The 21,462-nt window shown below is 43.9% G+C and overlaps 1 protein-coding gene across 1 annotated transcript in view; it reads right to left on the bottom strand.

The window, feature by feature from the left end:
- The window catches only part of cop1 (COP1 E3 ubiquitin ligase), a 40,040-nt gene that overhangs the window by 4,491 nt on the left and 14,087 nt on the right, over positions 1 to 21,462 (bottom strand). Inside the window, exons 2-16 of the mRNA XM_022229358.2 lie at positions 13,949 to 14,008; positions 13,556 to 13,653; positions 10,679 to 10,743; positions 8,961 to 9,074; positions 8,098 to 8,166; positions 7,470 to 7,574; positions 6,790 to 6,839; positions 5,572 to 5,650; positions 4,918 to 5,035; positions 4,530 to 4,662; positions 4,105 to 4,248; positions 3,590 to 3,698; positions 2,366 to 2,447; positions 1,580 to 1,814; positions 908 to 1,121 (exon numbers count right to left, since the gene is read on the bottom strand). Of these exons, the coding sequence (XP_022085050.1) occupies positions 908 to 1,121; positions 1,580 to 1,814; positions 2,366 to 2,447; positions 3,590 to 3,698; positions 4,105 to 4,248; positions 4,530 to 4,662; positions 4,918 to 5,035; positions 5,572 to 5,650; positions 6,790 to 6,839; positions 7,470 to 7,574; positions 8,098 to 8,166; positions 8,961 to 9,074; positions 10,679 to 10,743; positions 13,556 to 13,653; positions 13,949 to 14,008 (1,675 nt within the window). The remainder of the gene's footprint in view (positions 1 to 907; positions 1,122 to 1,579; positions 1,815 to 2,365; positions 2,448 to 3,589; positions 3,699 to 4,104; positions 4,249 to 4,529; positions 4,663 to 4,917; positions 5,036 to 5,571; positions 5,651 to 6,789; positions 6,840 to 7,469; positions 7,575 to 8,097; positions 8,167 to 8,960; positions 9,075 to 10,678; positions 10,744 to 13,555; positions 13,654 to 13,948; positions 14,009 to 21,462) is intronic.

Consider the following 21,462-nt stretch of genomic DNA (forward strand, 5'->3'; position numbering starts at 1 on the left):
GTGCGCTACTGCAAGTTATAGTGGGCATTGTTCGTCACAACTTCTGCTCACGCAGGAACGGCTGTAATAAGTCCCACTGACACATATGAATATTGATGTTTCATTGGCAGCCAATCACAGCACAATGACCGGATGGTCCCAGGAGGCTGTTTCCAAACAAGGCTTGCGCTTCGAGCTGGCCTGTCGCACAGCAGATTCGTATCATCGTATGCATGTACATGTACAATGTGCAATAGATCCAGTCGCGTGCATTACGGAGCTCCAGTACCGTTGGTCCTGACTATTTTTCATGGCAAGAATAGAAACAAGCGGGCATTAGTACTAACGCTTTTCTTTATCATTAAGGGATGCATTTATGAGACAAACAGGTGTTTTTGAGCTACCTGCACCCGCTAATTTCGAGCCCTGGATTCACAATAGGTTGCCTCCAAGAGTTTGCAGCACGTTGGCCCATCACAATGAGCAATATCAGTCGACCCTTTCCAAACACACATTGGGTCGACAGATTTCGCGCACTGTGATTGGCCAACGCGTTCCAAACTCTTGGAGGCACACTACTGTGAATTGCTGGTATTGTCAAATACAAAAATTACTCACGCCATCCTGAATTGGAGGTAATCGATCACATCCATGCTGCAATTTAACCTTTGATTTTGTAAAAGTTGGATCTTAGAATTTTTTTTTACCTCGGAAGTATTTTTGCAAAAAAAAGGGGCCATCTGTGCATGAAAATTTGATGTCTTCTTTAGTGGTTAGTAAAAGACAAGAAAGACACTGATGAGTAGAAACCGGGCGGACAGCCTGAATACTATGAGTCTGGGCTGTAAAACTTGGTACAGCAGCAATAGCCACCGTCTCCAAATTGTTTAATAGCCTGACGAGCAGGGCTTACAGAAAGGCTACTTACTAGGACGCTTCTGACTGTGTCAAACTTGAAGGTGACCAGCTGCTTGGAAAGACCCTTGTAGTACAGATACAGAGAGTTGTTTTCGCTGCCGCAGGCAATGTAGTCGTCGTTGGCCGTCAACCCGACAAAGTTTTTGTCGTTGGTGTGACCGCGGAACGTCCGCAAGCAGTGGGGCTTGTCCACTGACCACAGCTTCAGTTGGCTGTCTGTGGAGCTGAACGTACACAGATGAACACATAGAACTGATTAAAAATCGTACAGGTAAGTCATTGTTTAACTGATGCAGCGACGTAAAAACTGCACCATACTTTTCTTTTCTCTGGGTGGTTTTTTAGATTGAGACACACATCCTCCAAAATTCCATCAAAAACTAAACAGTTTCGAAAAATGTGTCCCCTTCTGTCTGAAGATCGGTCCAACATTCTGATTGTAACTTCTCTGTCAACTTTGTTATTATTTGTGTAAGTTAGACTGAGTTTAATTTTTCAGGCTTGTTTTCTGCAATAATTCCTACCCCACTCTTTGGGACAGCACAAGATTTCATGATTCCCCAAAAAATGAAGTCGCCACAGCCCATCTACCCATGGCAGATGTCAACCCATCAAGAACTTTTTTTCATTTCTGAAAAATTGTTGAAAGGAAAAGAAAATGTCTGCATGCTGAACTACTTACGCAGAGACAATCTCCTCCGAGTTGACAAACTTGGTGTAGGACACGGCCTTCTTATGACCCTTGAAAACAGTGAGCGGTTGCTTGGGGTAGCGGAGGTCGTAGTAATGGACGCAGTGGTCCGCCGAACCAAACGCCAACGAGTACATCTTGGAGGGATTGAACTTGACGCAGCAGACATTGGCCTTGGCCTCCAGGCAGGCCACCGAACGCTCCTGGTTCGTTGACCAGAGTTTGACTGGCCGATGAGAAAAGAGATGGAGTCAAGTTGGCGCAGAGATATTTGGGTCTTCCCTCTCTGCAAACCCGGTTCAAATCTCATCCATGCTCCCACAGAACACTGGATGGAGACGGTCTCTAATGCTGGGGGTTTTTCTCAGGAACATCATGTCAAGGGTTTTCATCTCTACAAAAAACATTCTTTCTGTATTTTCTCTCTTGCATTTATTCAGGCATGTGATTTGAAGTGATAGTTCACTTTTAAGGAACTCTTTGTTTCTTTACAAGACAGAATTAAATAATTTGACAAAAGAAGAAACAAATTCTGATAAGAGATGTGCTGCTGTGGGCACTGAACACCCGATGCTTTTGAGGAGTCAGTTCCAAACAAACGCTCACGAGCTTTTACAGCCGTGCCTTGAACCCACAACCTGAAGCTTGCTAGCGCAGACATCAAAGACTGGGCAAAGTGTCACCATTTCACAATCCTGGTACATGAATAAGAAGCCCATATTGAGTTTTCGCTCCATGTTGGATTTTTGGGCAACATCCTGTCACATCTTACCCTACCTTTGGCATCATCTGACCCTGACGCTAGGAATTTCGGATCCACCCTGTTGAAATCGACACTCCAACACCGCTTTTCGTGTTCCTGAATAAAAATCAAAGCCAACCCCAAACACTCTTTAACCACTTGCTGCCGGGTGGTTTGAAAAATGCAGTGCACATAATTCTTCAAAAATTCATCATTTCAATTAATGGACGTTTACACCCACATGAATTACTGTCTGGTGGCCACTCTAATCTGACAGACAAAATCTATTGACGCCTGAGTATTTCAGCCAGGCCTGCAGCCTTGTAAAAGGAGCCCAGATTGTGCGGTGTTATTAAACTTTCTTTTGTTCACGAACCTGGCACAGTGCGCTGCTGACCTCTTTTCAATAGGAGCCAGATTAGCATGCAGCGGTGCTGTGTGGCTCATCGCTGCGGTGGTGGAACACTTTTGTCCCCAGTGGTAATCCACTCGCACTAAATGCCCCAAACCGTGGTATACTGTTTCAAAACAAGGCTGGATTATCTCCACTATTGAGAGGGAAAAAATGTCGGTAATGCCCAGCAGCCTGGTCTTTTGTTCCTAGTACGGTCTTTTGTTACAAGGCTAAGTTCCCTTTGTCCGATTTCGGAGACCCCGGCCACGCGTATAAACACACAGTGCCTGAAACCAGGCTCCCAAGCAGGAAGTGGTTAAGCAAAAGAAATGTACCACTTAATTTGGGACCAGATCGCTCATAATCAGTATTTAAGAAGCCACCACTTAAGCAGTGTCAAAATCAACTGACTACGGCTGAGAGTAACACATGCCTATGGGAAAAAGGCTGCAGCCGCTGGGAGGTGACTCTCATAGGCAAATGTGCTAATGTCAGTCACATCCCTACTGTTGGACACGGTCTTGCATGCAAGCCCACGAGCAGATTGCATGGTGCTTCATTACAAAAATCAAACATAATGTATACAATCTCAAAGAAAAAATGTAAAATTGGGTGACTGGTTTCTGTCGTTGCTAGTTGAATACCCAGCCAGCAGGTCTAACTCTGCATAGCAGGCACACAACTGTTTATAAACTCTCGAAGAAAGAGCGATTATAAACTTCAGAAGGCTCTGTACAGTGGTTTTTCAATTTTGGATGACAGAAATGAGAATAAAAAGGAGAAAATCAGCTGATCTGAGGAAATGCTGCACGTCTGTACACAGTTAAAGGGCATCACCACTGAGATGACAGAATTAATGTCTCACCTGAAATAACCGGACCTTGGAGGCCGAGAACGCGTCCCATAACGTAACCGTCCCTTCGTAGTCACTGCTTGCCAGGATGCCCTTGTGATAGGCACTCCAACAGACACAACTATGTTGGAACCGATTCAAGAAACACAAAAACAGAAGGTGGACATGAGATTTGGCTGGCCAATCTGGAGGTCTTAAGAACGACGACCTGACGGCAAAATACTAGGTATCTGACGAATAAACTGGGAGGACTATCATCCAAAACTTTTAGAATATAAATAGAAATAAATTTCAGCAGATCCTGTGCTAAAAGGCAGTAACAACTTTCAACTTGATGTCAAAACTGAAGCCAAGTGTTGCTTGACAGCACCCACTGCTACAAATGCCCTGATTTTTTCACTCCTATGCAAAAAAGTATGATAAAGAGTACATTACAAAGTTTGGAAATGGACTGAATCTATTGATCTTGCACCGCTCTTTTTTCTCTAGGGGAACGACGTCAGAGATTGTGTGAGTTTTGGCCGTACCTGATCTTAGAGTTGCAGACCATCTCATGGGCAGGATAGTGGATGTCTACAGCATCCATGACCACGGCGCTGTACTCAAACACTTTGATCTTCTTGGTGACGCCGGCTATTGCAAAGAAGTCGTTGTCTTTGTCGAATTCGATACTGGGAAAGAACAGAGAGATTAATCTATGCGGGAGAAACAATATGCCTGACTGGCTTCAGCAGCGAGGCATCAAAAACCTTCGTCAGTTTATATCCCTAAATCATCAGCCTAAGGTATGTCTGACGTCACAGGTGGCTGCAAGGTTTGTCGACTTAGTTCTGATGGTACGGCAATTTAAGCTTAAATGTTGACAAATGGGCGTGATTAACTGAGAAATCTGCATGGTTCAAAAGGATTTTCTCGGATTTTGGAGCAGACCTCACTTGGTGGGATGACCTACCTTGAGACTATACTGGATCCATTGTAGACGTCTGCATAGCTTAGTGTGGCAAGTGGTCGGATGGAACTGTAACGGGTGAACTTGGAGAGGCTGTCTGTGAATTGTGTGAGCTGTTCACTCGATCTGCTCTCACCTTGGGGGTGGGGGGGGAGGGGGAGAAGAGGAGAGGGGAGGAAGACACAACGGTCAAATCGTGAGTACAGCAAATTAACGTGGCTGCTTGAGAAACAGAGTATCGTGACCGAGTCTGTGGGCAGGAGCAAGTGGACTTGAAGTCCTTGTGCACAGTGATGCTGGGCTCCAAAGTACCTGATTGGTTTGCTTGCACTCTTAATACGGAAGTCAGGGTGCCCACAACCAACTGTGCAAGGTTGGTCTGTTAACTTACTAGGTGCTATGTCGCTTTGCCTGATGCTGAAGTAACACTGCTCCAAGTCCTCAAAGTGATGGTAGAGCCGTTTTCTTCGGGACGCTAACGTTGTGTCCAACCACTGCTGTCGGCCACCCTACAAATTAGAAGGGCCAGTACACCGGTCTTTACTGCAAGCATGTTTATACCGAACGGACATTTGAATGAAATGCTTCAGCAAAGCATCCGCCGCTTGTGAGGTTCTCTGCTCTGTTACTCTGCACGTCTGTGAGTGGACATACTTATTTGCTAACCCCTTCACGGCCGGATTAAATTGACCGCGACTGCTGGGCTGTGGTATGCCCTGAATGGAGGGCTTTGTCCAGCAGCAGACCCCATTGAACCAGCAGCTGCATGGTGAATAGACTGCATGTGTGGTATGCACTAATCCTCACACAACGGTGCGGTAGCAGCAGTCCTCCGTAGCAAAGGGGTTAAATTAACAGTATAGCAAACTTCAATGCAGAGGAGATTTGACCACATACAAAGAGTTAAAAATACTATAGGACAGGGAATGTAGGAATAATTTTATGTAGAGTGTGTATTAGGCAATGTCAAATTTGCATGTGGAACAAAACGTTGCATAAATTGAGGCAGAAGTCAACCAATGAATAAAGTACCAATGAGACTCACATTCTTGCTGCCATTGAAGCCTTCCTGTGGACCATCTGTTCTGGAGGGATTTTCTAGTTTGATTTTTGGTTGTTCATGACTGTGACAAGACAAAGAAGGAAACACAGCCTAGACGTTGCGATACAAGCTGAATTTTTATCAAAAGCAAACTTGGGAAAGAAGTGGCACGACGAATGCAGATAGTAGAGAAAAAAGCTCTGAAGCTACTTGCGGAAAAGTACTTGTTCTTGTCTCCGTTGAAAAACTTTCGTGTACTCCGACCCACAAAATATATTCAATTACAGTGACTTGTCTGAGGCAGAGCTGTATACAGAGAGGGTAAAGCCAACTTCAAACTTTGGAACCAAAATGGCCGTTCATTATGTGTGCTGTATAGCATGCAGCTACTGTGTGCTTAATGTCCATGTGCGCCGACGCATAATCCACCATTTTGGTTCCAACAGCTGATGCCCTCATGTCACAACTCTCTCTATCAATGGCTCTGGTCCAAAGCTTCTCTTTAAAGGAAGCAACTGATCCTCCGAAAAACTTCGCAACGAGTGATGATCAAGAGGCGCACAGGCTTAATAGGGAAACCAGTTAATCAATCCGGGCATTTCCATGGGAAAAATATTTTTCAGAGAGACAGTCAACTTTAAAGCTGACAAAGATAAGGCTTTGAAATCTCTCACTGGGAAACCCACAGAACATAATATGCAGGGTTCAGTCCACCTTGAAATTCTAAAGAATGACCAATTCTGGACCAGAAACAGGATGTGAATCGTATTTTGGGAAACTCAAGCAAAGATCCTATATTAGGATTTTTTGTAGATTTTCACTTTAATGAGAATCCTGATCAATTTAGACCCCTCCGTTGGCTGATTATCACCCACCGACAAAAAAAGAGGCATCTGTGTTTCCACTCCGGTTTCTATATTTGGTCGTTCAGGCCTTCTGATCTTAAGCTTCGCATGCCCTCGGGGAAGAGGGATTGGATAAAAGGTGCTTTAATGGAAACAGCTGAAAGCAGCCCCTAACTGATACATGTAGATAGACGGTGGGGTGGATCTTGAGACAACCTTTCTCGGAAGGACTGCGTGGATGTTCGATCACACCGGACATCCTGCAGGCACTCCGCTGGGGGACGGGGGAATAAAGTCCTCCAGGCTGAAGCGCTGAACATGTTGTCTGAGTGTTGGTTTGCCGTTTGAGAAATGTTAATCTGAAGGTTATTTTTACCTTGTGGATGGAGCCACGGCATCATCACTGTTGAGTGCAACGGAATAAGTCTGCAAAAAACAGGGAAAGGAGAATGAATAAAACAGATGACATTCTGAGTCTCATTAATTGACAATGCAAAAAAAATGACTGTACAGGGTATTTCCGAAAGGAAAGGTCGGTAATTTTGAATCCTTGTTCCGCATTACATATGAAGCTTTTAGAAGTTTCCTGAACAAAAAGCTGCATGAGATTTAAACAGAAGGCAGACTTATAGTTTTAAATCAAACCACTAGTCAGGTTAGGCATGTGTCACATCATGAGTGCTGAAGTAACAGGGGAAAAACAATGACAGAAGGGTGTGATTTGACTTGTGACAAGATGACTTTTGGCTGGCTTTTTATCACACTGTGATGACATAATCCCAACCCTGATAGAAAGCTGTTTGGAATAGTAACATATGATGTCCTACCAGCAGTTAAAGTCAGACAGTTTTCATCAATCTGGTTTTTGTGTCATTTATACATGTAACTCAATATCGTAAGTGAAAATTTGCTTTGATTTTCTTTTAATTGAAAGCAAATTGGGACACCCTCATCATTAATTCCTGACTTCAAGGTTCTGCAGCACCTTGGCACTGGCATTTCCAGCCGGCCGGGTGTGCGTCCACCTCTCATGGCAACCAAGAGGCCGACACTCACCGACATCATGGATGCGTAAACCTCCCGATGCTGGTTGAGTCTCTCCTCCACTCGCTTGGTGTCCTCCTCCAAGAGTCTCATCTGCTTGGTTAGTTCGTCTAGTTGCTGCAATCACAAATGAGACCCACATGATTTCACTAGCTAGCGTACCGGCAACAATGGCACTGAATTTTGGAATTCCTTCTGAATGAAAACTTCCTTCCCCACCGAAGAAAAATGTAAGAGAGAAAGTTTCAAAACCCCAGCAAAGCTGTTGAAATTTCAAGAAGCTTTCTACAATTTGCCAAAATACGTGTACATACGGTAACAAAAATCAATTTAAAGAAGAAAAAAAAAGAGCCGTGCAAAAGTTTCAGCTCGTTCGCTGCTCTACTGTGCCAGAGATCTTAAATGTTCTGAGCGCTGATACAAAGATCAGGACCAAAAATTCAAACTTGAGCACAAACAGCATTATATGCACTTTGCCCTGCCTTATCCAATGGGAGAATTCTTACAGGCACGTTACCCTCATGCATCTCACTTCTCGCAGGTATCTTACGGTAGTTTGCGGCTGGAAATATTAAATTTCACAAGGAAGCTGATTTTGAGTGGTCTCGCGGCTGACACACTTTCCTTTTTTCTCCCTCACCTCCTGTTTCCTCCTTTTTGCGTGTTCCAAAAACTCCTTCAGGATTTGACTGTGAGTAAACCAGCTGTCCTGTAATTGGGGGGAAAGAAATCAGCACGTCAGAAGTTATCAATCTACTGCACAAGTGAGCGCAATGCTCGTCAGGTATCCTCTCTGCATCAGGAAGTGGACGGCTACAATATCAATGGTGTCATCCTTCTTCCAAGCTCCTCTAGTCTCTGAGGACACCCACGTACGTGTATCTGTGTACCCAAACTTTTACGGGGCTTGAGGTCCTATGTAAATCGACACTGCAAAGTTCTATCTTACTCAATTCTAGAAAAAGTCCTCCCAAACCTCCAAATGCATTCTGATGGATCTTGAAAGGTTGGGTTGAGAAAATGTTTGTGGAAAATTATGCGAGGAAGTAAAGAGTTGCAATGGTATGGCAAGTGCACGCGCGCTTTGATGTGGCCTGTTTTTTGCCCAAGCGTACGAGGACAAGCCTAGTGGTTAGGGTTTGCAACTCCTGATCGTAGGGTCATCGGTCAGAATCCTGTGCCGGGACCTCGGTCACTCAGTGACCTTGGTCAAATCGCGGCACCCCGTATTTGTCTCTCCACCTAGGGGTTGATCTGAACGCACATGAGAGCACAGAGCGTTATTCCGGTTGGTTGGCCCGGTACCAGTCGCAGTTGAAGTGGCTGCATTGGGCTGCATACTCCCCAAGGGACTGAGATGGTTGGCCGGGTACCAGTCGCAGTTGAAGTGGCTGCATTGGGCTGCATACTCCCCAAGGGACTGAGATGGTTTCAGGGATGTTCCTAGACCAAGTGAGCAGGAGAGGGGGGCCAGGTTTAATCATGATAAGTCACATCTCTCACCATTTCCAGCTGTCTCTTCTTGCTGACGAGCACCTCCAGCATCAGGTTGACTTCCGTCAGGTCCCATTTGTCCTGATCCGTGATCAGCTCCTGCAGCTCACTGAAGTGACTATTCTGTAAAAGAGTCCAGAGCAGAAGGCACTCGTCGGTCACCGTTCACTGTGGAAACCGTGTGCTGGCTAGTCTTAGGTTTATGTTGAATGTCTAGGGACCGTACCCAGTGCACGATTACATGTACCTCGCTTCGAGGAAATCCTCCCCCCCCCATAACGGTCGACAGAGCATTTACTGAGAAATGAAACCATTCACATTCAGCCAATGCTTGAATTTGTAGGAATAAAATGTTTCTTTTACGATTCAACATCTACTGGTATTATTAGCAGATGCTTTATGTTTGTGGCTGACTGCACAGCCGAAGGGTTTTGAACAATAGGGCTTCCGTTGTCTGCACACACTGCAGCACGGTGCTGTATCTTGAGACCTCAGCATGGCAGATAAGCACAATGGCAGTAATTTTGATCGCAAAAACCTTGATGACGAAAATTGCTCTGCCACTCTCAAATGGGTACGACTGCCTGCATCTGGTTTCTTGAGATTCCCTCCTAAAGGCATACAGCTTTTCCTTTCGAATGGCATTCATGAACGCTGCCTTTTTGAACATTAGTAAATGCTCCTCGTTTTCAAGCTTGCCCTGACCCAGTCTTGAAAAATGTCAAGTAAATACTCCAATTCTGTAGAGCTTACTCATTTGTATTCCTACAAAATGAAGCAACTGCTTATTGTCCTGCACAAGCTTAACAGTAAAAAGTAAATACTTCTACTTTATAGCAATTGCACTAAAGTAGAATCATTGGCTTCGTTATTATTCATACAAACACGAGTAAATGCTTCAAAAATGGTAGTCAATGCAAATGCTACTTTTTATTCACACGACCCCGTCCCAAATACTGTTTAGACAAGCTGGGGCCCTGTATTTTAGACAGTAGACAGGACCACTGATCTGTCCCTCACTGACTGATAGCACACAGCTCTCACGGTGCAGAAACAACTACGTCACTGTGAATCGATTCCGGGGATTTACACAGATAACCTACTACCGTATTCGGGATGGCACAGCATTTTGGACCCGTACTGAGTGATAACTGAGAAATTCGTGGGTTAAGGATAAGGAAAATGTTACTTTAATATCCCGTGCGGAAAAAGTCACATTTAAAAAAAGGCCACACGGAAGAGTCATGAGTCATGACAGGACAGCCAACTGTGACACAGACTTCAAGACTGAAGCCGTTGCTACAGTTATGTAAAAGCTATCTCTTTTTCACGCATGGCTTGGCTAGACTAACTAGTCAACCAAAACTAGAAGTCATAACTGATATGTCGCAGTATTCGAGCGCATCACGTATGTTCTTCAATCCGAGGCACGCGAGCAGTTTGGTAACAGTACTGATGGACAGAACGCTAAGTCATGAATGTGACGCACAAACAAGTGTGGTGTACGTGTACGGAACACCCAAGTTATGCACCCAAATCTCAGTCAGATTACTCAAACAGATGGCATGCCCAGTCATGCACACCACTACTATGTTTCTCCATGCACAGTATAACATGTTGTCAATCTTTTGCGGTGATGAGGCATGGAGTCCGGAAGGTGGTGAGATGCTTCTGGCAGTCACCCATGTGGGGAAGTAGGGTTGGAATCAAGTCACATGGTCTCTTACCGGTGGGGTGAGCTTCATTCGTTTCTCGTCGGATTTCTGCCGGTACTTTAAGATCAACTCATTTACTGCAGATTAAAAAAAAAAGGCACCAAATCATATAGTCATAGGAAGGTGTGTAGAAATAAAACAAATAACACAGGGGAACGTCTGTAAGAGATACTTTTGCAAAGTAATCCATTCAATTCAAGGATGCATGAAGGTTATTCATCTGGCTCGGCAACAAAGCCTCTTCCACACGCCTTCCTCCCATTCTTTTACTTTGAAACTAGGGTCACATTCCAGCAAAGTTTGAAAGAAACCCCCTTGAAATGTATCCACAACAGACTTTTCTGGTATGTGGGTTTTTTTTTTTCCTGGAATGGCCAAACATCCCCGGGGGGAAAAGTGTGGCACACACTATACTGTTTCATCATGACACAATGGATAAATACATCTCGGTGAAAAGCACAACCGGTAGCCAGCAGAAGTAATTATTTGCTTAATGGAACTACATTTCTCTGTTCGTCGAGTTCAAAACAGGACAAATGTAAAAATGGACAATTTCCAAGCTGGGTGGATAGAGCTACCTTCCTTTCCTCTTGTTGGGTGAATAAATTCTTCTCCCAAAGGTTTGCAGAAACTCAGAATGTTTCCGATGTTCCCTAAATAACATCCTGGATTACACTATCTGAGATACTGCGTAAGTCACAGTCCATGAATAAGTCGCATGTTTGCGTGGGCGTGATTCTGACAATGGTACGTGTCAACATTAATGGTCGTTCGGAGTGCATCATGACGTTGCTCTTACACACTGGCGAGGAAATCTTGAGAATTTTTCATTCTGAGCGGCAATGCTTCCCGACGGCTACAGGCAAGTATTAAATTACGACAGAACTCAGTTGTCAGCCGCATGGCTAGATGCCTTGGGAGACAAGTCCAGTGCAGAGGTCTCTGTTACTTAAATTATGTAGAACTTTCTATAGAAATCATTTTTCATTATTTTTTACAGGAAAAAAAAGAGGATTGGATTTTCATGTGCATGTTCAAGCAATCTGCTCATTTAAAGTGTTTGTTACTTTGGTAATGACAATCGGTATGCCATTTAAATGTACAAATATATTATAAGCACGTGTACACTGTGCACATACCTGTTGGCAAAACAAAAATGACTGGCAAATGACAATTCATGTGAATGTTCCATACAGCAGAGATACAATTTCTGCAATTCGGTGTACTGATGGAAAAAACTGTCCCTAGTTGAGTACAAATAAGCAAGTACATCTCAGTTCAATCATACAACCATTTACATTTTAGAAATATCGGTGCACATGAAAATGGTAGAGGTTTAGAGTTTAGATTATGACAAACACTCAGTGTACAGGCAGAGAAGGAATGTGGGGCTTTTCATGTCACGGTTCATTCGATTTTGGCGCACACCATAACACTCTGCATCAAGATGTTGACGATTTCCAACAGAAAAATAAATCAACTGACGAGATTGCATCCTGCTTCGAAAACCAATTAAGCCGAGACAGAAAGACAATGAGGAGAGACGTTGGGAAAGGGAGGAGGCGGGATGCCGGCCAGCAGTTCCCAGAACTACTCCCCCTCCCTCCCCCATGCAATCAGGTGTCCAGCAGTGATTGAATTCTGGATTCACACGAGGCAGCAGCCCATCAGCGCAATCCACCCCGGGGGGATTTGAACCGGGGCAGGCGGGTCACGCAAGATGTGAGGAAATTAAGGTGGTTGCCTCGAATTGATATCCAAACGAGGTTTGCAAAATGTGGATGGAGGGACAGCACTAGACTGGCAAGCTGTCCCGATGAGTAACGACACTGCAAGTACATGTACCCCGGCTGTTCTTCAGGGTACTGCAGCTATTAAGCTGCCATATGCCCAGCTTCACACGACTCTTCTCATCCGTTATAAAAGAGAAAACCCTGATGCAAGTTGTGCAGGAACTGCGTCAAGTCTCTAATGGCTCATCCTCGTAAGGAAATGAGTTGAGCTGATCATTTGAAATCTCCAGGGCAGTTGCTCTTGATACCACTGAATGTAGCTTATCACTGACTGTCTACTTGTGAGACACAAGCATGCCAGGATATGCATATTTACACATTCCCTAGAACAGATTTGCTAAACACAGCATACCACAATGTACATGTACGTTATGCTGTCGAGTTGTTATGAAACAGGTACAAAAATTTCTCCTTTGCCTGATGTCCCCGTGCTCTTGTGCCAAGCTTTAGAAGTAGACATCCCATTCCTAAATCCAACAAAACCCTTTATGCATAAACCTAGCGGCCTGTTCTTTGCATTACAATTCCGAGGAGCATCTAGCTTTGTGTAAGGCCACTATTCCTGGGTTCAACCTTCCCAAATCCCACAGAACCAAACAAATCTCCCTTATGGATTTGACAGACATCAGAAGGTGGGAAGTAAAGGTAGAAAAGTTTTCAAAATTAGCCATTCAAACAAAATAAAACAATGTCATATAATTCCCTCACCTGGCAATTTTTGACATTTAGGGGCGGAAACCTGCTACTATTTTATATGACTCATGCAAGTGATAAAATCTGCTCTGAAACACTGCAAAGTTTGTTTCCCAAAAATTTCCCTCAGAAAAGGAAACACTCAAGACAAAAAAACAAGCCTCAACCTCTCATGATTAAAAGGCCGGGCTGCCAGATGATTTAGCCGATGACGTCCCGAGCATGCAATGCACATGAATGCTGCAGACCACACAGGTGAGTAACAGGCTCCTATTTGAGTGCGTGCTATTTGGAGGCAACTTGCTTCAACCTTCGGGAATTCAATGTGGATGGGCCGCTGCTTACCATCTGATAAAGGATTCTGCATGTACATGCAGGGACGTATTTGCCTTTCTTGACTTACGTGCAAAGTTGGGGAATATCTGATCGTTCTTCTCAATGGCAAAGTTGCACTTTGGACAGCGGTTACTCTCCTCCAAGCTCTGGATGATACACTTATGACTGCAGGAATCAAAACAAAAACATACACAATGTGTTCACAAAGTAACAAACAAACAAACATACAGAAGGTATTCATTGAAAGCAACACTTCTTTGAAAAATGAAATCATTTGAGAATTACAAGTCGTGATGCCAACAGAAAAATTGATTTATTTTCTGGAAGGCTTTTCTTTCCCACCACCACTGCCATTTTTGCAGCAGGCCAGGTAGCCAGTGAGAAAAAAAAAAATTGTTCTCCTTTTGCTTTCATTTCAGTGACGGTTGATTTCATCTATTTACTTCTGAAACACACTCACCAAAAGCTGTGTCCGCACTTTGTCATGTGTGCCTCATCAATGATGTCAAAACATATAGGACTGTAAAAGACAAACAGAAATATTTGAACATTTATTCACATATTTTCAATCCTTCATCCAACACACAATGAGAGATCCTGGGTATTTGGACAATGTTAAAATAATACCAAACTCCTTCCAGAGAATTTGTGAGCTGGTCCATATTGACAAACATGGCATGAAATGGGAAATAAAATGGGAAATGAAAAAAAAAAAAACCAAAATGTCCAGAAATTGATATTTTTTCCGAGTTCCATTCCTGGAGTTTCAATTTAATAGACTCTCCAAATACGCCTGTACATTTCCAGATGCAACAAAAACCATTCAACTGTTTTCAGCGAGAATAAAAAAGCAAAAGAAACTGAAGTTTTTTGTGTTACATGCTGAACATTTTGCCAAATAGTTCTGGACGAGAGGAAGCAAAAGTATTATCAAGTTTCAGAGCAGTTAAAATCTACACAGCATATGTACATATAATTATGTGTGCTACATTTCACACTGGGAACGGCTTCCGAAACACATCTCACATGTACTTGTAGAAAAACAGAAAACTGATACTGGATTTCCTACACAAAGAAAAAGATACTCGACGCCCACGTTCTCAGAATAATTGACCAAAGTCTCGTGCCGAACGACATGCATTATGGAAAGGGCAGCAGCATGTTGTACATAAACCCACTGGGGCGGGAGAGGGGAGGAGGGAGCGTTGTGTCCCCTCAATAAGATGCGCCCGTCTAGCCACATGGAACATACGGGAAAAGGGGGAATGGAACGGTTAGAAAAGACCTGCCGAGTTCCGTCCCCCCCCCTCCCCCGGATGAATGGAAAGGAGTGGAGGAGGAGGTACGGTGAAAACAAAAATTGGATAATGCTCAGGAAATAGCCGGAGGATGGAGATGAGGCAGTGGCATGACTGGGTGCCATTTATGGCAAGCGAGCGGAACTGGCCATGAATCGAGCTTGTGTGCCGCCGGGGCAAAAGCAAACAATGCCCAGCTATTGACAGCGCGGGCGTTTGTGCCAGCGCTGAACAAGAGACGGGGATGGAAGCGGCTTCTCTTTGGCACTCTCGGAGCGAGGACTGAAACTTTCAAATGGATGTAAGAGACAGTACCCCTGTCTCCCATGTCTTTTAACGCTGGGTTGCAACTGCATCCTCCTGGGATGATCATTTCCACTCTTTTCCTCCACTAATTGACAGGTTCTAAAAATCCTAACAGACTTGCCTGGGGCAATTCTAACCATTTTGTTCTCAGTACAGGCATTCCTGACACTTGTTTTCTTCCACAACAAAGTTTTTTCAATCTGGAGTGGGGAGTGCATTGCTTGAGAGAGAAAAAAAAAAAAGGGAAAAATGAAACAACTCGTCCCTCTTCTCCACTGCCGACTTTTTTTTGTTCTTAATCAGTCAGCATCTCCTGACATTAGCGTGCCCCAGTTCTGGCTGATTTCCGCATAGCATCTGATCGCTGTTTGACGTTTGTAATCAGGGTCCAATTTCACTTGCATGACCCCAAAATGTAGAGCTTCACCACACAAATTCCAGGTATTTAGCAGAGGTTTCATCCTGACCCCTCTGCTGCCGCTAACAAGGGGTTATTGGTCAGACTGGCGAGTGGCAGACAAGTACTTGTTTGAGGCTGGCACTGAGAGGAAAATCTGCTGGCCCCAATCATTCTTGCGAAGCGACCATTCTGCTTTGCAGCGAACGCCGACATTCACGGCAGGATTTTCAACTGAAAATCTTCTTCTCATTCTATCTTCAGAGGTTCACCAATGTACAAGTACGTATACATGCCCGTATGTACATGCACGGCGGGCTCGTGTACACGTGTGACCCCCAATACAGAGTGTTGGAAGAACTCAAGACAGACGACTGACAAGTTGCAGGTTCAACTCCAACTCTTGCCGGTTTTCTTTCCGTGCCCCCATTCAGCCAAATTAATTTTTTGTTCAGCTGGAAACGGCCCCATGTCCTATTCCATTACAATGCTGGGGAGGAGGGGGAAGACTTGCCCCGCCCCCCTCCCAAACTGGCAACACAGATTCAAGGTACATGTACAATATACAGACAACCCCCTTACAGGTGTGTACAGTACACGGTGCTGATCTCGTTCACAGCAAATAAGCCCATTTAAGTTACATGTGTGTAGAGTAACATGCTTCAAGTTGGGCAGCCACTAACCAATTCTAGTTTTATTAAATAACATTTATTAAATAATATTTAGTACATGTAAGCCTATGGTCTAGTGAAGACTACAATGAAAAACACCTGTCAGTAACCGACATGTACCTAAGAGTATGATACAGGAAAATGTACTGGTTCTCAAGATGGCAAATTATTTTCCCTCAAAAACGTGTGTTCGTGCACCCAACAGGTACATGTACATGTACACGTATCGACTGGTGTATCTCGTCATGTGTGCATTCAGGATGTCAGCTATTCAATTAATGTGTCGGGGTCAATTACCAGTGGAGGATAAAACTCACACATGAGTCTGCTCCCATCTTGCAAGGTGTACCGGTAGGCGGTACATGTACCTAGAGAGAGAGAGCCCTGCAGAGGCTCTCAATGCACCTGCGGGCCTGAGATACTCATTGTCAGCCATGATCAACAGCTGACAATTCATCTGTACTCCGAAAAAACCTCTTAAGCCGTGACTTTTTTGGTTAACTTACTGCGACTTTCCGGTTGAATTACAAGATTAAATCCGATGGGAAAATACGGTAAACTAAATAACGTCCCTGTTAACTTATCACGATCGTGATGTAAAACTAACGGGCCGAAAAGGGTCGTGGAAGATTTCCACACAGCCATGGTAAGTTAGCAGGGGCACAAAAAAGTCCAATGCGAACAGTTCCCGTACAATGCACATGTAGATTGACCACGACCACACTAAAGCTACGAACCAGACTACTGCTACACAGAGATCGATAGCGGGCATGGGAAAATAGTTGTATGGTTCCCAGTCTCCTGCTCCGTGCATACGGTACAGCAGCATGCCACGTACACACAGTGAAGCGTACCCGGAAAAAGCTATGCACACATCGTGTATGGAGCTTTTCCTGTGCGGGTACATCTTATTTGTGGCAGGTTTGGCCAAATTGGTCTGATTTTTATCATTTTTAGTCAGATTTTACCGATTTCGTCACAATTTGTATGGCGCAGGCAATGTAATCAGCTGGTCTTATTAAGCCTAGCACAACAAATAAACATTCCGTTACGGTAGAAAAAGTCCACGTTGGAATGCACAGTGGATTGATACGAAGGAATGTCACAGTAAGTTTCTGCGTGCCCGCGGAAGAAAAAGTCCAATGGAAAAATGGCAACAGGCATACTTTTACTGCAGGTGAAGAAACAGGTGCCCAGGTCTTCTGCCATCCATAAGCACGCACGGCAAGCCAACGCAACATATACAATGCAAATTTCAATTGAACAGAAAGACGCAGGTGTACACAAATGACACGCCCTCTAACCACAGTGTGTCACTCATATTTTATCATTGTATCCTCAACTTTTTCTTCTTTTACATTTAAAGCAAACAGATTTTTTGTGGTTAAATTACTGGTACATGTAAATATACATGTAGACTCGTACATATACCTTCTATACCCAGCAAGAAATGGGACCGAGGGGTACCCCCCCAACATGTCCAATCCCTATACACATTCCAGACTATTGTTACTTAACACATCCCCCCAAGATGTCTGAAAGGAATTCCCCAGGTTCCTGCGAGACAATGACCAACACAAAGCAGGGGGGGTTCTTTCCGTCTCATACCTTGCTGCATATGATACCTCCATATATGCATTTCAATATCAATTTTTCAGATATTGACATGGAAAAGACAAATGGGTTACTCCGGCAACAGATGAGAGTTACAAACCATCACCGAGGTTACACCACAAAGCACGATCGGACAAGTTTTCTTTTATCCCTGCAGTAAAGGATCGAAGAGCAAAACTGATGTGTGTAAAAAAAATTTTCTTCACGTAAAGCTGGTACCCAACATACTGGTACCCCTATGATGGGTGGTTCTAAAGCATTTTTAGCTTCAAACAACCATTAACAGTTCGGGGCAGTGATTTATGCTTAATGAAACGAATGCCGTTTTTGTGCTTCAAGGCATACACGCATGCCTTCTTTCCTTTGCACGGAAGTCAAACAGCATTTGCGCATTTTTTGCAAGGCTTATCTCAACCATGAATCACAGCACGCACTGAACTGATCAACACACCTCAGCACAGCTGTATACATGTACATGTCTTATAAATGACATTACATAAAAATAAACAAGTATTTATCCAAACACTCAACCAAATTTAAACAATGCGTTGTATATTTTGTAAATATATACATCTGAAGTTAGCCACATGCAATCAAATGAATCTGTTTTGAATGCCTTTCGCCTTCTTCAACCACCATATTGACACTGCGATCAAAACAACACTGAGCCGGGTACAGCTGCCCATTCATTCCCATGTATATATATTTCAAGACCGTGACAAGTTCCGGTCCGGATGTAGCAAATCAGAGAAATGAGATATCCGGACTGAGTCGCGATCGAAGATTCGCCCCGGCCCGACCAGGCTGCGGCCCGGCCATGGTCTCATTATTTAAGATTGATTACCCTCGCCGCTGCTCGTACATGTGTGTGTTAACTTGTTTCCTCGTCCGCCGTGACAAGTGATTTCCGTTCCGCTCCCCGGCGCGACTCGTCCGTGTGAAAGCCGGCAGCTGCCGGGCAAAACAACGATTACATTCTTCAGCGCACCGGGGTCAGCAATTACAACCTGATTGGGTGACAATTAAGCAGGGAAATGTCAATGACGTTCGGGGGGGGGGAACTTTTCATCGCAATTGAAAGGGCACTTTCCCAAGGCAGCACACACAAAGTACCGACTTCTCGCTGAAGGTGTCGAATTAAGCAAAAGCTGCAGCAACATTTTGTTTTCCCTGCCTTTTCCACTAAAAAAAAAAAAGCCACTCATGCATTATTAATTTTAGCATAATACATGAATTCAAAATGTCTCTCAATGGAAAAATGGAAATGGGGATATTTACAGTGAGAGGCAACAGAACTCATACGGCGAGTGAAGTGTGTATATACGGTACATTGTATGTTTGCAATCTGAAAGCATAAAAAAAAAAGAATCTTCCGTAAATTTATGTCCATGATTTCCAGTGGCACGTCCATCAAAAACCAGTCCAACTCGAGCTGATCTCCCGTCTGACTGCATGCAAACCAGCCCCTGCCTACCCTCCTGCAGTTGCTGTTTTTTGGACACCCAGCATGATAATGCCCACTTTGTCACAGAAAAATTGAAGCTCACACAAGCTCTTGTTTACTTCCTCCAATTCCCATCCTTCTCTCCTGCCAAATCCTTCACCTGCCAAATAGACTGGCCTCCGAGCAATCATGCCACTGACAAAGACAGGGCTTTTTTATTTTACAAGAGCCACTCAGCGCCCAGACTGGATAAGCTCTGTCCCAGACAATTCTAAATTCAGTACACCTGTCTATGTGCATGCACATGTACCTGCACCATCACCTGGTGGAAACCTCAAGGACGTAGAGGGGTTTAAAAAATAATGGTGCAGAATAAGGAATAGAATATTCAGTGTAAGGCTCTATGTAGTGTGTCCGAAGCTAAAGGTAATGTGCAACATGTACATGTACCTATAATGATATGTGCATCAAAGTGCTGCTAGTTTATACAAAAAAATGCTTGTCCGGGTATTATTGAAGACACATTTCCCAGGGCAAGAAGTCACTAGCCAAGATATAGATTTTTATGCCCCTTTCACCCGGTACTTGCTTGAAATCCGCCTTATCAAATAAATCTGAGACACCGTCTTCCTCTTTGGGGCTCAAGAGAACAAGTGGGGAGATAAGACCTACAGCACATTGGACGTACATGGACAGGGATATGCACTGTACACACACAGTACTTACACATGTAGGCATGACCAAGAAGCAGACATTATGCATGTTAATGCCTCTCTGACATTTACATGCATGTACTTGTACATTTCTGCATTGCATTCACACTGCAGGCAAAAAAAAAAAAAAAAACACAGACGGAACAAATGTCCTCGTACATGTAGCAAAAGAAGAGATGAGTGCTGTGATAGAAATGAACCTTCCCATTTTGAACACCACTGCGCCAGTGGGAGTGCATCTTTGCATCTATGAGAACAGCAAGTACGTGCATATCGTTAATGCTAACATTCAGGAATACGAGTGCTTTCCAAAGCATTTAAACTGGTAGTATCCTTCATGTGAACGTATAACGTCTGCGTGGCCTGGCGTTGTATACATCATTCTTAAAAAAGCGATACATTACAATGTGCCTGTAACGACCCTGCTCCCTTACTGGACTAGTGGATGGGACCAAGAGACCTGTGTGGGTACTTCATCAACGTTTCAAGACCTGTGGCTGCTGTGGGAATGCAACCTACGGCTGCGTTGCTCAAACAGCTGCACTGCGTGGTTGCCATGGACAAAGGAATTGTGCCCAACTGTAGATACGTGCGCAGTGTGTGTGTGTGTACCCGTGCATGTGCACGTACACGTAGGAGTTAATCCCATTATGCAGTCCTAACAGACTGACTAGAGAAAATCTGGGATAAATTATTTTCCAGTGGGCGTGGAAAAAAAACAACAAATCATCGATTTTTGTGCGACTAGTCTTTGTTTCCTGGTTTTGTCCAGTGTTTGTAAAAGCTGAACTGTGCGCTGAATAATGTGAAGCACGTGTATGGTTGAATTTCTTCCTGGTTCTCTCAAGCAAGCTCAACGGATACATGTATTTAACGTTGAAGTCAAAACCAACGTCAAAAGGATACGGACGTATGGTCGAAATGAAATGACAACCACCAAGAACAAAACGGAGTCGTAAACAGTTGGTTTCTCAACTAGCACATATCCAATAGCTATCCCTAACAGTCCCAAATCCTCCAATTTCAATAGGATTTTACATACACCCTAGGGAGTTAGGGTTAAACTTCACTACCATGAATCTTCCTACCGCACCAATACATGCACCTGTACATGTATACCTGTATACTGTATTTTCCAGGGCTAGTTTGCCATGCTCTGCAGTTCTACGCATTATAAATGGCAGATTCACTTCAAAAGATTCATTTAAAAAGTAATAATTATATATTCATACATGTATTTTAACGCGTAATATCACAGCCAACTGTGATTACAGCCTCCATGAAACAAATGGAGGAAAACAAGCCATCTACAGCTGATTATCGCTGAATGCTACAAGGCCAATCAGTTTCAAGATCTGTTCACTTAGCCCGACAATAAAATTGTCGCCGCAGCAACAAGACAAGTGCTCACGGATTATCTTCCTCTGCGACGGGGAAAGCAGCTTCCCCACGTCAACAATTTTAAGTGCTGGGTTTCTTTTTTTTTATCATTTTGCAAAATTTTTTCAATTCTTCCACTCTGTCAGAGGCG

This window comes from Acanthaster planci, linkage group LG11 (assembly GCF_054643075.1).
Source record: "Acanthaster planci isolate LZ-2023a linkage group LG11, COTS_SCS, whole genome shotgun sequence".
NCBI lineage: Eukaryota > Metazoa > Echinodermata > Asteroidea > Valvatida > Acanthasteridae > Acanthaster > Acanthaster planci.